Source organism: Somniosus microcephalus, chromosome 8, assembly GCF_052327205.1.
Source record: "Somniosus microcephalus isolate GS21.2 chromosome 8, FLI_Smic_1.0, whole genome shotgun sequence".
In the NCBI taxonomy this organism is placed as follows: domain Eukaryota; kingdom Metazoa; phylum Chordata; class Chondrichthyes; order Squaliformes; family Somniosidae; genus Somniosus; species Somniosus microcephalus.
Genome location: NC_140994.1, coordinates 15,192,278 through 15,210,412, shown reverse-complemented (window position 1 = coordinate 15,210,412; position 18,135 = coordinate 15,192,278). Strand labels below are relative to the sequence as shown.

Sequence of the window (18,135 nt, the reverse complement as noted above, 5' to 3'; positions counted from 1 at the left end):
CTTCTATCCTTGGAAGAGGATATTGTACTGTGTGAAAGACTGGGTTCACCGTCACCTTGAAGTCCCCACAGATGCGATGCGAACCTTCCTTGGCTCCTCAGGCTTATTGTTTAACGTTTTCTTCATGACAGGAACGATGGGTGTTGCCCACTCGCTCCAGTCTACCTTAGATAACACGCCTGCCTTCTCCAGATTCTCCAGCTCTGCCTCGACGGCTGGGCGAATTGCATATGGTACCGGTCTTGCTTTGAAAAACTTGGGAATTGCATTCTCCTCTATTTTTATCGAGGCGGTTACGCCTTTAGGAGTGCCCAGTTCTTGTTGAAATACCTCTTTGGCATCAGCTAAGATTGTTGACAATCGTCCAGGAGTGACGTCGTCATCCTTTTCACCAGCCACCGTCAGTGCCTGAATGGAGTGCCAGTCTAAACTTATCTTTCTGATCCATTCACGTCCCAATAACGGTGGTCCACCATCTTGCAGAATGTAGAGATACAATTTCCGTATTTTCTTGCCGTTGTATTCGACAGGCACCCTTATTTTTCCTCTAGGGTATACTTTTTTGCCCCGTATACGTCCTCAAGACAATTGATGTCTCTCTCAAGGGTATGTGTGAGAATAGCCGCTCGTAGTCTCGTCGATTCATGACGGTTAGAGCTGATCCTGTATCCAATTCCATTTTGACTTGGGACCCTGCTATCGTGAGGGTGACCCAAATGGTTCGGTGATCCTCTTTTGCGATTACGTTGTGAAGTTTGAGACAGCTTAGTCTCTTGTTCCCGGATTCACTATGGCTCATCTGGTCTTCGGCACTACTGTCCGTCATCTTTTGTACTTTCCTGTACGGTTCCTTAGTAGCCTTTTTGTTGTCGTTGGTCTTCTTCCCAGACCTGCAAACTCGTGCAATGTGTCCCATCTTTCCGCATTGCCTGCATATTTTGTCCTTGGACCAGCAGTCCTTCTGGTCATGGTTTGTTCTGCCGCAGCGATAACATTTTGCAAATCCCCGTGTCATTTCGTGGGTGCCGTATTCCTGTGGCTTTTGTTGTATTTCCGCAGCTCCCCTTGCTGCTGCTTTGTATGATACTGCCACGCTGAAAGCCTTATCTAGCGTCAGCTCTTTCTCGGAGAGTAACCTCTTCTGGGTTCCTTCACTCAGGAGTCCACAGACAAATTTGTCCCGTAGGGTATCTGCCAGTCCTGCTCCGAACTGGCAGTGCTTTGATAGCTTGCGTAGTTCCGTAAGGTAATCAGCATTGCTCTCATTTTTATGCTGATTTCTCCTGTGGAATTTAAATCTTTCTGCTATCAGCAGCGGTGTAGGATTTAGGTGTTCCTGTAGGATAGCAACAATTTCGTTAAAACTCTTCGCCTTCGGTTTGGCTGGAGTAATCAGGTCCCGCAATAGGCCGTACGTTCTTGCGCCCATTAAATTTAGCAATACCGATGCCTTTTTCTCATCGGCTATTTCGTTTGCCTTGCAATATACCTCGACTCTTTCCACATACGTGGTCCAGTCTTCTATTGCATTATCGAAGGCAGTGATATCGCCAGTCTTTGGCATCTTGAAAATCTAAGATGGCGCCTCCCGCGCTTTGCCTTCGTCCCCGATGGATCAAAATGGTGCCCCCCGCACTTTTCCTTCTTCCCCGCCGAGTTAAGATGGCGCCTCCCACGCTTTCCCGCCACTGCTGCTGCTGCCAACGCCGCTCTATTTTTATTTTTCTATCGCGCTTCAATATTTGCTCCGTTAATTGAAGAACCGTTCCCGTCGTGGAGCAGACCCTCTGGGACACTTCCCTCCCTCCTCTTAGGTCCGAACGCTGCCCGGCTGCGAAGCACCGGCCGCGCCCTGTGTGCTCCACCCTCTCTCTCTCTCTTTGCTTCCCGGCTCGCTGCCCGGCCCCGTTGCAGAGCCACCCGATCGAGCTCTAGCCCGCCGCAGCCCAGGAAGGATCAGTGCACTACCTGCCACCAGCCCGATTAGCTGGGAAACCACAGACCGGAGACCAAGCCTGGCTCTCGACAGTCTCTCCTGCACTTTTCAATTCGATGATTTGGAGGGCGGTTGCCCACGGTCAACGCCCGTTTCTCAAGTTTCTTTGGATCATTATTTTTTTTTTTTTTTTCTTTCTTCTGGCTTCGACCTTCAATAACGTCGTCCGAGGTGCTGCCGAGTTGCAGGTAAGTTCGTTTCTTACTCGTCGCCAGTATTATGTCCGTGTTTAATTGAGACACGGACTGCAGGAGTTGATAACAAGTCTTTACTGAATGGAGACAACCTGGAAACTGAAACTACAGAAGCCTGCTAGGGCCTTTTATACAGGGGTGGTCACTGCCAGTACTGCAGTCCGAGACCAGTTATTCCCTTAAAGGTACATACACAACAATAGCCATTTTGTTATTTTAAAAAAATCTTTACAGTCCTTTTCCTCCACTTTTTAAAATTTATTTTTACAGTCCTTTTCCTCCACTTCGTTGCACTGTATCGTTACTCTCCCCCTTCTTTATTTGTGTAACACACGAACCGCCGCCTTTACGAGGCAATTGCATCAGCACTAAACTGCGGGCGCGCCATTAAGAAAAGACAGGAACTTCTTACTTTAAGCATCACCGATTCCAGTGCAAAGTGATGCGCAAGTCCGTCATCCTCGTCGCCAGTTTTGTTGTGTCTCAAGGGGTTTTATACCCTTACCTATATAGCAATTAAGAAGGACTCCGGGGTGGAGAGTTTAGTTAACGGCCATTTTATTTACAATGTGCTTCTTCACTCAATGCACTACATTTCCCATAGTGCATTGCAAATCACCACTACGGTATCCCATGTGGGACAATTCTAATACACATTCAAAATACACAACAGAGTTCCTATAGACATTAACTCAGGACATCTACTGTACATTTTATTCAATGCACTAGTTCCAAGTGATTGGAAATATTCATGTTATTAATATGACTACCACAACAACTAGTATTTAAATAGCACCTTTAAAAGTAGAAAAAGGTCCCATGGCACTTCAGAGGAATGAGGAAAAAACAGACCCCAAGCCAAAGGAGAGAGTAGATGGGGTAAACAAAAGGTTGGTCAAAAGGGTGAGCTTTCAGGAGGGTCTTGAAGGAGAGCGAGGCAGAAGGGATTCCAGAGAACGAGACCAACGTGGCTGAAAGCATGGCCGCTGGTGCTGGGCAAAGGATTCTGGAGTCAGAAGAACAGAGTGTTTGAGGGCCCAGCGGTGGGAGGAATGTAAGCACAGCTGGGAGGAGGTTACAGAGATATGGAGGGCTGAGGCCACTAAGGAATTTAAACACAAAGATAAGAATTTTAAATCTGAGGTGTTGATGAACCGGGAGTCAATGTAGGAAGAAGACGACAAGGGTGGAGGGGTGACTGATGGGCACGCAAGACTTTGTGTGAAATTTTGGATGGCCTGGAGTTTATGGAAGATAGGTGGATGGAAATCTGACCAGGAGAATATTAGAGTAACTGAGTCTGGAAGTGAGAAAGGGGCTTGGAAGGGAACTATTCCAGTCAGATTAAAAGGGTCTTTATAGACACAATGCTAATCTTTCCAAGAACAAAAAAATCCAGAGCAAGAAAAGGTCATTCAACCCATCAATCCCACTCCATCGAGATACCATGTACAATTATTCAATTATGGACTACCCTCGCCCATAGCACCTGTTGATCTTCATAAATTTCTCTTCTCAACCGCCCCAGAAAAATAATTTAGTGTTTTGCCTTCGCAATGGAGAGCAATCCAGCTCCTTTGTAAAGACGTCATTTGACACCAAATCCACTCTCTTCTCTTTCAGACGCTGGCTGACATACTTATTGTACAGTTCCAGCACCTTCTGTTTATATTCAATCAAGTCATTTTGGCAGCCACCTTACGATCACAAAACAAGAATGATTTTTGAGGACAACAAGACAACTGCTTGCAAGCAGTCATCATCACAGCTAAATGATAGAGACTACAAAATACCTTTTGGTGACTGAAGAAAATCTTTCAGATTTGGTTGAGTAAAAATTGAATAAAAAGTTTAACAACTCCCTTCCAGGATCTATAATACAAGTTAGAGTCTGCCTTAGATACTTTCTAGGGTACAGCGGTACTGGTCACTCTAATAAGTGGTCTGAGCAGCTTACATTTAGGGGTATGCCCTTGCCATCCAATGTCTAACTATACCATTACATAGCCAAGGGGTCTAACAGAATCCCCTTGACCCAAACTAGATAGGAACAGGAGTAGACCATTCAGCCCCTCGAGCCTATCCCACCATTCAATTAGATCATGGCTGCTCTGTATCTTAACTCCAGCTACCTGCCTTGGTTCCATAACCCGAAATACTCTTGCCTAACAAAAATCTATCAATCGCAGTTTTAACATTTTCAATTGACCCCCAGCCTCAGCATCTTTATGGGAAGAGTTCCAGATTTCCATTACCATTTGTGCAAAGAAGTGTTTCCTGACATCACCCCTGAACGGCCTAGTTCTAAATATTAAGATTGTGCACCCTTATTCTGGACTGCCCCACCAGAGGAAATAGTTTCTGTCTACAGTACCCTAGCAACTCCTTTAATCATCTTAAACACCTCAAATAGATCACCCCTTAATCTTCTATAATCGAGGGAATACAAGCCCTAGTCCATGCAATCTGACCTCAATTGAACCCTTTAGATATCGTGTTGTTTGCACGTGTCCTTCTCCAATTGTTCAAAGGTGGACTGAACCAGTTGGTGAGAGGCCAGATACCAATTCTTAAGATGCTTTATTTCCCGCTCAGCGAGTGAGCACAGAGTAATAATCAACGCAAAGTCCACTTAATTAGTTCGATCGCACCTCTCTCTTCGAAAAAATGGAAAGAAAATTAAACCACGTGGGCTGACTGGCTTAGTTTTGGCATTATCTTTCTTTCAGACGGCTTCTAAATGACCATCTGTATTTTGCAGCTTCTAGCTCCAGGCCCAGGGTTGTGTCAGTCTCATTTTTTTTAATTTTTTTTTATAAAAACTGGTGTCTGCCAATGAGTCCCTTTCGTGGCCTGTGGCACGGAATTACTCCCTGTCGTGATTCACCAGTAGGCCAGTCAATAGAACTGGTTACCTCTCTTCTGCCCCCTTGGAGTGTGAGTTTAAAGAGGCCAGCTCCTGCTATTCTCAAGATGAGTGGGGGGGGGGGGGGGGGGGAGCTGAGGGTCATCCTGGCTAATGGGCTTGGGATAAGACAAGAGCACCAATTGCATCAGTTGTGAATTCCGTAAACCACCCCATCTGACCTCAACACCCATATTCAATGCCTACAGCCACTCATTTTAAACCTGCGCAAATTGGCTTTGTTTTATATCTAAGGGTTCTTTTTTAACTCAATCCAACACCTCTTTCTGTGAAGAAAATAAAATCAAAAATCCCAAAATGTGACAGTCTATAAAACGTTTTAAGAGAACCTGGCAATTTCAAATTGTCAAAAGTATTTTTTTTAAGTGGGAATTGCAGTTGTTTCACGCTGAGGTCAATGAGAGATATTTCCTGTTGCTGAGGGGAAATTTCCACATTGACTTGGACTGGAAATTTACAAGAATTCACCAATCTACAAACTTTCCTTACCATTAGCCATTAAACGCCAATTGATCTCAGGCCTGTGCTTGCTAACGGCAATTAGACTGTGTCCTTCTAGCTTAAAATAAAGAATATTGTTACATGGGCAGACACTCCTTGTTATAAAGCAACATACTACCCACCCCACTTACTGTGAGCAACAGCGCTGCTCGCGTTTAAACATTTAAATAAATCTCGTACCCAAAGTTGTTTTGCTGGGTTGACTTGGAATGCGATGGGTTTTATTTTATATGGATTTCACGATTTTTAAGCTGCAGCCAAAATTCCTACTGAACTACATCTGATCAAGTATGTAGTGCAGCCTTGGAATGACAAGCAGATGTAAAATCGCACTGATTGTTCAAAAGAAAATAATAAAAGAACAAGAACAGCTGTCCCTATTGAGAGCGCACTCACATTTTCTGAAGTGTACGGTGCCATCCAGCTGTGGTCAAGAACACCTAACTGGGCAGTTAGATTGTCTCTAGTGGTGGTACTAACTGCCAGTTCTGATTAAAAGGTTTGCAGGTTGTCCTGACCAACGGCTCACCCTTAGTCAATACAGCAAAATCAAACTAACTGGTCAATCATCTCATTGCAGTTTGTTCACAAAATGGCTGCCACACTTTCGCTCTTAACAGCGGCCAACCAAAATGCGATAAAGTGCTACATAAAACGCAATTCTTCTTTTCCCTTTGGGAGTGCAAGTTTGAAAAACTCGAACATGTAATCCCCATATTCTAAAAGCAGCCAGTTTTCAATCAAAAAAAATCCCCCAATGGCTGAATACATGATCAGACGTAGTTCAGTAGGAATTTTGGCAGCAGCTTAAAAATCGCAAACTCCGTATAAAATGAAACCCATCGCATTCTGAGTCAACCCAGCAAAGCAACTTGGGGTACGAGATTTATTGAAGTTTTTAAACGCAAGCAGTGGTGTCGCTTAATGCAGCAATGAGCTATGCAGGCTGGGAACTTCCTGCATTAGATCCCTGGCCTATCTAGGCTTACAGTACCTGTACAAGGCTTTAGTGCCTCTAGCCAAAATCAAAGAGTCAGCCAGCTTACTCCAGGGTAAGTTATTGGAGTGAGGTGGGGGGGGGGAGAGGCTCAGCATAAAGAAACAGAATGCTAACAGAAATATAGTTTCAATGCTCTATAGCTGGTATTGAAGGGTTAACCCCTCTGCACGGCAATGCTTTGGGTACAAAATCCATGGAATTTAAAAAAGGTGCTTCCACAATGTGACATAAAAGGCTGACCACAGCCCAACATTAATTCTGTGTTCAGGGGAGTTCTTTTCTCTAATTAAATGAGAAGTTCTAACTTTGTGTGAAGGGGGAACCATAGTCCAACAGATCATCAATATCAGACCTCCTTTAAATGTACAAAGTTTAGCATTTGTGCACAGAAGAATCAATTTTTAATACTGCACCCATTCATTTCTAATGAACTTATTCTGTGAACTTATCAATTTTAAAATTAATTCCAAATTTTTAATTTTTTTGAACAGGTGAATTTCAATTTTTGTCAAACTTAGTTTGACCCAAGTTTTCCATTGGAGAGCGTTGCCCGAGTGATTGGCACGTAATCCGTTACTACGGGGAAGGGGAGGGCACAGGTTACTATAGAGAAAACTGTGCCCATCTATGGCAGGATTGGCTAGGTGACGCCCTCCCCCACTTTGCCCACAAGTTGACACTGCGAGATTCCACCGAATCCGCTGGTTTGAGAAGGATCTTTAAATTGTGCTAATTTTCTTAGGCACGCAGGCATGTTTTAAGAGTTTTTCCATATCAAAAAATATTTTATTTACTAAGAAACACCAGTGAAACTATTAAATAGTTTTTTTTGTCATTTTCAGTGATTTTAAATCTGGTTACTCACAGGTGGAGGATGGGACGTAAATGTTCCCCCTAAGGTGTGCGGCTGCGCATCGATCGTAAGGTCCCGCGCCTACCGCTCACCAGCTGCTGCCACTAGAAGATATACTGCGCATGCGCGGCTGCTGCAGCAAATTTGAAGGGCCCATGCAGGGGGGAAAAAAATTAGAGGGAACCTTGCTGGACACCATTATTGAAGATGCTTATTTTTTGAAGATAAACCCATTTTCAAACTGCACCAGGTTACCACTCTTAAAACCATTATGGAATACTTTTTAAAACAATTACATTCTACTATGCTGCCTGATTGAGCTGGTTCATTTTATGCTTGTGATTATGCAAATTAATTTTAGCGGAACCCCGAAGCCTAACCTAAGCAACACAATTTCACACGCATTTCGGGCGCGATTTCCTGAACGCTCCCAAAGCGGAAACTCTACCCCATAGTACACAAATCTCAGTATGTATTCATAGCAAAGTAGAATGATTCTTAAAATAAGTTCCTAATGGTGTGCAGCCTGATGCATAATTACAGAATCTGCTTGGGGGAAAAAAGGTTCCAGAATATTGTTTTTTAAAAACACACACACATACATACACACACCAGTTGCTAATTCAGGGCCCAAAAGAACAAAATCAAAACACAAGTATTTCTGAGCATCACATGCCTTTGAGCAATCGCTTTGATCTATTTTAGGAAACCGAAACAGGTGCAAATTATTACGTATCTATAGTGTTACACACCCTGCTGCACTCATGCTCACCGCCTGCCATCTTCTGGATTTTTAGCAGCATTGCACTGACAGACTGTTAATTCATAGAATCATACAGCACAGGAGGCCATTTGGCCCAACATGCCTGCGCCAGCTCCAATTAGTCCCACTCCCATGCTCTTTCCCCATAGCCCTGCAATTTTTTCACCTTCAAGTATTTATCCAATTCCCTTTTGCAAGTTACTACAGGAAACTTCGCGATATCCGGCACCGACGGGACCGGCGTGATGCCGATCTATGAAAACTTCCGGACAGACCGTATCTGACAACAAACACTGTTGCTTAGCAACAGCTTGTAAACAGTCGGCCCGTACCTTGGAAGCGTCTCTGTAGCTTAGCAACAGCTTCAGAGAGGCTTTCCAGAGACTGACTTTTTTTCTTCTAGCAGGTTTTTTTCTTTGTTTAAAAAAAATAACAAAACGGCTGCTGATTTCTGCCGTTAGATCGAGGTTTCCAGACATACAACCTCCGGATAAACCAAAGTTTCCTGTATTGAACCTGCTTCAATCACCCTTTCAGGCAGTGCTGCGTAAAAAAATTCTAATCTCCCTTCTGGTTCTTTTGCAATTATCTTAAATCAGTGTGCTCTGGTTACTGACCTTTCCTGCCAATGAAAACAGTTTCTCCCTATCTGCCCGATCAAAACCCTTTATTAAATCTCCACTTAACCTTTTCTGCTCTAAAGGAGAACAATCCCAGCTTGTCCACATAACTGAAGTCCTTCATCCCTGGTACCATTCTAGTAAATTCCTATTGCTACAAAGACACCCATCACCAGGGGGAGAAGTGAGGTTTTAAGGCAAAACACCTGGGAACTTTGATGACTTTTGAGAAGCAAAATTTCCCTCTCAGTTTAGTACACATGTTGGCCTATATTTTAACCACCCCCCCCACCCCCGAGCGAGAATGGTGCATGGGAGGGGGAGGTTCAGATCAGGCAGAGCCCACTTACCAACCTAAGGCCGCTCCATTTCCGCTCGGCATCATCTTATCTTTACCGACTTTGAAGCCGGGCGAGGCTCCCACTGCAGCCAGGCGAGGGCTTCAGTTAAATTTAAATGTCGTGCTCCGATGAAGATGCGATTTTCACGACGACTCTGGGGGAGATCCGCCCGGGGGGTTAAACCCACCAGAAAATACTTTTCTGTGAAATCCATGTGGGCCAGGCAGAGCAGGGATGCTTTCCCCAGGCCCAGCAAGGAGTCCTTGGGCCTCCCCAACCCAGCCTTGACTCACCCACTAGGCACTGGCTGCCAAAGTCCTTGCCCAGCGCCAACTTCATGCCAAGGACCGTTCACTTGGGTCCCTGGGGACCGGAGGCTCCTGATCCGGATTTCCTGCCCACCCACCGACCCCGACGTTAGTCCTGCTGGTTTTGGGCGGCAGACTGTCCTGGATTATTTAAATGGGGCCCAGAAGATCTCACGCTGTGATCCCCAGTGGGGGCTTCCGTCCTGGACGTGCCCCCTCCAGTTAAAATCGAGGCCCATCTTTCTGCTGTAGAATTCTTCTGCATGTATACATGATACAGATAGCTGGAATTGTAAAATCAATCTTCATAACGTCCCATCATTTTTAAAGGGCCAGTGATATTTTGCCCGAATCATTATGAAAGCATTCCTAAATGCTTAAACATTCAAATGCCTACCAAGCCAGACGTTTCTTCCTCACTGCCCCTCCCCTGACGGCAGCGCAGGTGCCAGTTTTCTAAACAATCACAAGCCCTGAAGTGGATGGCAGATGTCAACGTGGCATTTGTACAGCGTTCTTTCATCTCGAGCTCGGTTGTACCGTCTGGGGGCTGAGCTATGCATTTTCTTTAAAGGGGGAGAGAGAGAGAGAGAGAGAGAGAGAGAGAGAGAGAGAGAGAGAGTGCAAAGGAAGAGAGGGAGAGGAGGGAAGTAGTCATCAGAACCCTTTATTTCAAGCAACTCCGGAGGTGCCAGCTCCAGAACAGCAGTGGGAAGTCCTTTAGCAATGGAATTGTTTTTGAAGATATTTTGGCATGGGAGATGGCTGGGGGCGGGGGGGGAAGAGATGACTAGCAGAGAGGGGAAAGTAACTAGTAAGAGCAATAGGAATTACAGTACATTAAGAACTATGCACGGTTGACAGTCAGTCACTCAGCGTTCCAGGTACATGTCGCTGTTTGCGGATCAATCGCAGCAGGGCTTTGTATAATTTTGTGTCATTCTGCGAATACAAGTTGTACCAATGACACAGAGACTCTGATCGTACCCATTTCCCCATACGTTTCACCTTACTACAGAATAAAGCCTTTTGATGATTCAAAAACCAATCTTCTCCGCCTCTAGTCTCAATATGGTCCTACGGAGAGATATACGCATGAAAGATCACTGCAGGGCGCTATTGTTACATCTGTGGGTTATACTATCATACGAGTAGGGTAGTAAGAACCAACTCCCGTAAAACAAAGAGGCTCAGTCCGCTTAAGGGAGCATGTGAAGCCAATGAACCCCAGAATGTATCCATAGCAGACTCAAATTTGCAACAATTGGGTACAAACACATCTTAAGTTACAAGCCTTACATGCACTTTGAGTCCAATTACTTGCTTTCACACGTTATAACTTTTTATTCAGGACTGTCCTCGATTTGTCAGCTTATTTGGAGTGGTGTCAGCTTTTATTAGCTTTCTGTGTTAGAATGTATGCATTTATGTTTAGGCCCCATTTATTCTTGTGCAAGTTTATTTACTCAGGGGCAGTAGAATGGGTTGCAGACTTCTCACCCCTCTTAGGATTATAGAGGACATCAGGAGATATTGTTGCTGCTTTGTCACTTTCCTTCCTTCACTATTAAGTGTGTAAGTGTGCGGCTCTTTAAACATTCTAAAAGTTAGTAGAAGCTGTTACTTACTGTATAGTCCAAAATTCTTAGAAAAGGACTGCGCACAGAAGAGCTCGAAACCCTGGCTCACAAAGTAACGAACAGCCCAGGCATCTTTATCCAAGTCTCCGGACGCAAAGCCCTGATAGGCTGAATCAAAGAATGGGAAAAGGGACCTCCTCTGCAAATGGACAGAAGATAAAGACATAAAGATACAAAACAGAAAGAGAGCGAAAAATTCAAAGGATTACTTCTGGCTCACGGTTGAAGTGCACGCCTCCAGACTTCCTGGCACTTTCAGCAAGTTCACCTATGCATTTAATTTGTTCTTTATTCCTACAGTTCTAAAAGGGACAACAAATGTAGATCGAGTCCACAATGGGCAGCTCGCTCAAAGCATCAGACTCAAAAATAGTGATTAGAAGATGCCAGCACCGTACATCAGACCATCAGTACACCAGTTTCCTAAAGGTGGCGGTGGGAGAGGTCACCAGAGACGCACAGCTGCTACTCGGGATGTTATCCATTTTTCTGCCAATTGGAGTTATTGAATTTGGAACAGCTCTGGTGCATTATGCCATTATTTTGAATCGGATACTGGAGGTACAGAATGCTCAATAGTACTCACTGTACGAACAATTTACATGTGCTGTGCCTTAAGGTTTCCCGCACCGACAAAAGAAACTAAATGTGGAGAAATTCAGACTAATGTCGTTACTACCAAGTCCAGTATAGTTCAGCATCAGCATTTCTTCAATGCCCACTAGGCTTCGTGTGTCCATGTCGGACGCTTTCAGGTCAGTTTCTTGTTATTCAAAAATCTACCTGTGATCTCAGGACTCTAGCTGATTCAGAAGCAGAGTCCCATTGTGGATACAGATAAAACTACCTACCTACCTCGTATAGTCTATCATTCTTCAAATTACAAAGATTTTCCACACAGTGTAACAGTATAATCTGCCTTCAATAATTGTTGGGAAACCATGTACTGACCACTCATGGCAGTACAGGCAAGCGGTATTACATGTGGTCTCCTAGTCCTGTTTCATATTAAGCCCCAGGACCTCTATCACTGTGCCATTTGCCAATAAAAAAACTAAGCATAAAACTAACGATTTAACATTGGCCCGGCTTTTGCTGTGAGCGGCGAAGGATCGGCTTTTGCCATTTACCTCACATACAGGTGCCCAGAGACTACTCGCAGGCTGGTCAGCGGAGATTTCTAGTTTTCAGGCATCTGATCCAGTGCGCTGTCCTCTAGAGGATCTGTGGCGCCTGTGAGCAGGTCTGGAGAATTTTAGCTACGAGGAAAGATTGGATAGGCTGGGGTTGTTTTCTTTGGAACAGAGCAGGCCAAGGGGAAACTTAATTGAGGTGTATAAAATTATGAGGGGCCTAGATAGAGTGGATAGGAAGGACCTATTTCCCTTAGCAGAGAGGTCAATAACCAGTTGGCATAGATTTAAAGTACAGGAAACTCTCTTAACCAGCACCTAAATATCCGGAAATCTCTCAACCAGCAAAATTCAGGAGTAGGTTCAGGTAAGTTTTACTATATATTAGTGGCCGTGTAACCGGGGTTCCTGGATCTGTGGCCGTGTAACCGGGGCTTCTGCACCAGTGGCCGTGTACGGGGCTCTCGTACCTTGATAATCCGAATTTTTTGATCAACCGGCACCACGTTGGTGCCGGATAAAAAAAAAGAGTTTCCTGTAATTGGTAGAAGGATTAGAGGGAAGTTGAGGAGAACTTTTTTCACCCAGAGGGTGGTGGGGGTCTGGAACTCACTGCCTGAAAGGGTGGTAGAGGCAGAAACCCTCATCACATTTATAAAGTACTTGGATATGCGCTTGAAGTGCCGTAACCTACGGACCAAGAGCTGGAAAGTGGTATTAGGCTGGATCGCTCTTTCAGCCGGCACAGACACGATGGGCCGTACGGCCTCCTTCTGTGCCGTAAATTTCTATGATTCTATGACAAGCAGCAGGGAGGCTCTTCAATCAATCAGATTGAGGAATCCTCACAGACTGCAAAGCAGGAAGTAAAAAACAGGAAATATAAAATTACATTTAAATCATTGCACAGGAAGCAAAATAAAGATTGGGACATACACATGGGATTATGGGAAAGACATAAGAGAAAACCAGAAAAACTAAGAAAATTTAATTTCTTTTTTTTAAATCTATATTTTAAATACAGCTGATGTACAACAGCAGACATCATATAAGAACATAAGAATTCGGAGCAGGAGTCGGCTATACGGCCCCTCGAGCCTGCTCTGCCATTCAATAAGAACATGGCTGGTCTTCAACCTCAACTCCACTTTCCCGCCCAATCTCCATATCCCTTGATTCCCTTGAGTTCAAAAATCTATCGATCTCAGCCTTGAATATACTCAACGACTGAGCATCCACAGCCCTCTGGGGTAGAGAATTCCAAAGATTCACCACCCCGAGTGAAGAATTTTCTCCTCACCTCAGTCTTAAAAGGCCGACCCCTTATCCTGAGACTATGCCCCCAAGTTCTAGGCTCTCCAGCCAAGGGAAACAACCTCAGCATTTTATGCAACAATTGGGGGCATCAGTGACCATGACTAGTCAGTGCTGAATACCGTACCATGCGATCACAATCCAGCCGGGTACACTGTCGATAGCGAGTGTAAAATTCCAATTTGTGCCTTAGTACGCTGTATGCTAATACTCATTTTTTTGCTCTCTGTGGCCAACTAGAGAGGATGGAATCGGTCAGTGATGTTACTACACGACCTAAACAGCACCACTCTTCTTTTTTATAGGCTTTTGTCCTGAAACAGACAGCCTAGTACGATATTTGGTATTTGTGTCCGGTGCCAGCAACTTAAGTCTTCTAGGAAACCGGGAAAGCAATCCAAAATATCCCGAAAGCGGCCAAATAATTTATTTGCAATACATTACGTGAAGTAACTTAACCTATTTCTGGAGATAGGCTTGGTAGAGGGGTCCAAGACAATAAGCAATCAGCCTTTAGCTGAAGAGTGAACTGCTACAGGTCCTGGGGTTTATATAACATGGAAGTCGAAGACAGTGTGCAGTATTTTTCAGTACGCTCAGCACATGGTTGCCTAGAACCGATCAAGCTAGACTACAATGGCCCAGATATTCCGATCGCAGGCCTCCCGCGGGCGGAGGACTGATATCTGGAAAAATCTGTGCCCTTACCAGAGGGCTCCCGGGAGGCGCACAATTCCGCTGCTGGGCCTCTCCAAACTGCCAGTGTGCAGGGCCCACATATCCCAGAGGCACAGGTCCAGCGTCCCTGGGATCACGTGGGCCATGGGGAGCCAATCAAAGAAGGGAATCTCCCTTCATACATTTGACAGGAAGACCTGTCAAATGTATGAATGGAGATCACCCCCAAAACATAGTAAAACTTTAAATACATTTTTAAAAAAACATCATTTTTAAAATGACTTGAAAGTCCAATAAATTAACAATTTTAAACAAAACTTTAAATTTTTGAAAAAAATAATTAAAGTTTTTTACGGGGCTAAAAATAAACGTACCTTTGTTTAAAGTATTTTTAAATGATAAATCAGTGGAATTAAAAAAAAAAAAAAAAACTTTTTTCAACTCTTATCCAGGTAAAAGCAGGCCTTACAATTCTTGTGCCTGGTAAAAGCAGTAAGTGTTTTCTGTGGGCGGAGGGTCTCCAAAAAGCAGAACTATCGGCCTGCGGAGGCCCTTCTCCAGGGTAGCCGGAGGATCTGTCAAGAGCTTTCTTGACAGATCGGAAATGTCGGTTTCCAGCACATGCACAGTGCATGCCTAAAACCAGCATTTCCGATGTCCCTACGGTTGGGTACACAGCACGTACCCACCTGTAGGGATCAGAATATCCGGCCCAATGCTGTGGTCTGTGGATGATGCAGAATTTCTGCAAGTTATAAAACAAAATTCAAAAAGAAACAGAGACCTTTTATTTCTAGTTAAGGGTTGTGGAAAGGGGCAACGCAGGTTAATTTTATAAATCCACCCCTCACCATACACAAAAAACACACACAGTATTTACAAAGTCCCAGTCTCCTCTCCTTCAGGTATTGAGCCAACTATTAGTTTTTACAATTATGCAAGAGTGGGATGGACATGTGTTTATTGTCAGTATTTTATACTGGTGATTTGATGCTTCAAACCATCAGTACAACATTCAGAAGGTGATGGTGAGGAAGTTAACAATGCAAAGGGAGTCAGGAAAGTTACACCCACCCCCCCCCCCCGCCAACTCCGAATGCCTGTTTCTTCACTTCCTCTTGGGCTGGAGCTCGACAGTCAAGAAGGCAAGTCCAGCACATTACTAAAAGCGACAGAAAGCTTCAGTCTACACATCCCCAGTCTAAACATCCCCAGCATCGAAGCTTTGACCACGCTCAATCAGCTCCGATGGACGGGTCACATTGTCTGCATGCCCGATAAGAGGCTCCCAAAACAAGCGCTCTACTCGGAGCTCCGGCGCGGCAAGAGAGCCCCAGGTGGGCAGAGGAAACGCTTCAAGGACACCCTCAAAGCCTCCTTGAAAAAGTGTAACATCCCCACCGACACCTGGGAATCCCTGGCCCAAGACTGCACAAAGTGGAGGAGAAGCATCCGGGAAGGCGCCGAACACCTCGAGTCTCTTCGCCGGGAGCAAGCGGAAGCCAAGCACAGGCAGCGCAAGGAGCGCATGCCAACCCAAGCACCCCACCCACCCGCTCCTTAAACCACCGTCTGCCCCACCTGTGACAGAGACTGTAGGTCCCGCATTGGACTCATCAGTCACCGGAGAACTCATTTTTAATGTGGAAGCAAGTCATCCTCGGTTCCGAGGGACTGCCTAAGAAGACGACGACACTTTTGATTCCAGACCAGTAACGTAATGTTCCTGAGGTTTTGCAGATTGCATGATGACGATGCAAGAAATCATGAGTCACTTGAACTGAATTCAATTCAATGATGTACAATGTCAGACTGGGTGCAAAGTAAATTTAAAGCCACCTGACAAAGTTTAAATATTTAAGCAGTTGTAAATCAAACATTACTTCTACACAAGCAGAATTGTGAAATATTTACCAAACCCTTTAGAAATGCAAATCAAGGGCATTACAGTACAAAGTTCACAGCTATCCATAGTAAGTATGGGACTGTTTCTGTCAATCTTGTATTTCCCAATTTTTCATGATTTTACACACCTACAGGCTAACCGGGGTATGACACATTGAAGATAAAACTCAACTCAAGCTAGCTTAGATGATATGATTAAATGTAAACGGTTAATGCCGCCGTACACAAAATTCCCCACGTTCACTTCTAATACTCAGGACACAAAAGGTACCCTTTTAAGTAAATGGTAATAGCATCCAGTTTATTTTGCCCGTCACTAAATAGACTTTAAAAACGGCTCTTGCTGTACCTTCATGACTTCGGCAATCTCCTGCCATTCCTCTTGACTCGGGTCTGTACCAGTTGGATTGTGCGCGCACGCATGCAGCAGAAAAATGGAAAATTCTGGAGCTTTCTAGTGGTAAAGAGGAAAAGAAACTCTTAAAATCTGTCTTATGTACATACAAGCAGGAGGATGGACGGTTAATTCAGGTTTAAAAAAAATAATAGGTGGCTAGCCATTCTACTAATTTCTGTGCCAGCCAATGTTACCCTAATTTTGTTTTTGTGTGCGCAGTCCCCGGAACGTGGGGCCCATTCAAAATTTCGCACATGCGCAAAATCACCCATTGAAAAGCCGGAAAGCGGCCTGTGCGTGACCTCTAGACAGCAGCGCGGCCACGCAGATTAGCGGGAATGTTGATACCAGCTACAATGATCAATTCACCACACCGCTTCACTCCCACTCCCCAATCTACACAATCACCAAAGTTCTAAACTCTCCTCAGTCAATGCTCCTGTCCAGAGATGCCTAATCTGCAGCCCGAGGGCCATGTGGTCCCCAAGCACGGCAACCGAAGCTCGGCTGTCTTTGTGCAAATATTTGAAACCGAGGCCCTGTCTGCCATCATGTGGGCGTAAGATCCCACAGCACTACTTGAAGAGCAGGGGAGTTCTCCTGGCCAATATTTCTCTCTCAACCAACATCTAAAACAGATTATCTGGTCATTTATTTCATTGCTGTTTGTGGGGAGCTTGCCGTGTGCAAACTGGCTGCCGCATTTCCTACATTACAACAGTGACTACACTTCAAAAGTGCTCCATTGGCTGTAAAGTGCTTTGGGACGTTCAGAGGTCGTGAAAGGTGCCATATAAATGCAAGTCTTTCTTTTTTTGTTTCTGGTTTATCCGGTTTGAATTTCACTGACCTGGAGGTTTGGACAAGGCGCTTTTTAACACGGTTGCCTCACTGATGGAGAAATTAATTTGACCACCAAGATTTAAACTTCATATTTAGTGGATTTAAACTTCATACGTTACTCTTGAACGACGCACCTATGCGGCCCACAAGGACAAAAGCTTGTTCACCCCAGCTCCAGACTATCTCCAAGGTCTAGCTGCAGCTACAGCTGTCACCACTGGTACAGCTGTTGCCAGCTGCTGATTGTGGGAAAGTCCTGCCTCCTGAGCTCCTCACTGTATAACACACAATACACTGAGTGAAGTGCCATAACAATGTTACTGTTCAGGAGAAGCTGCAGCATACGTTAGTCTGCACTGTGATATATTGTCGATCCTCAGCTTGCCCAGTTTGACAACAAAAGGATCCGCAGAATTTCCGCCATTCCAAGCAGATCAGAGTGTGCCATTCACAGATTAAAAACCAGACACTTTCTCATCGCCTGTTGTATAGCTGAAGTCATTTTCCCCGATTTACTTCCGCCCTCTCCTGGTGGTGACTCGTAGCTCCACAGGTGCCAGATGCTATCCAGTAATTCACTCAAGTGGCTACATGTCCCACAGGAGCTTGGACATGGAGCAGCAAAGCTATGTGACTACAGGGTGGCATCGCAATGGAGCCTAATCCTCTCCTCAGTTGACACCTACTCTTGCATGAAGAGTGGCCATTATGGCTTTAAATGTC

The 18,135-nt window shown here is 44.7% G+C and overlaps 1 protein-coding gene across 1 annotated transcript in view; it reads right to left on the bottom strand.

Annotated features, from left to right (window-relative positions):
- The window catches only part of got1 (glutamic-oxaloacetic transaminase 1, soluble), a 78,950-nt gene that overhangs the window by 36,436 nt on the left and 24,379 nt on the right, over positions 1–18,135 (bottom strand). Inside the window, exons 5-6 of the mRNA XM_085994279.1 lie at positions 16,522–16,626; positions 11,131–11,281 (exon numbers count right to left, since the gene is read on the bottom strand). Coding sequence (XP_085850405.1) covers positions 11,131–11,281; positions 16,522–16,626 — 256 coding nt within the window. The remainder of the gene's footprint in view (positions 1–11,130; positions 11,282–16,521; positions 16,627–18,135) is intronic.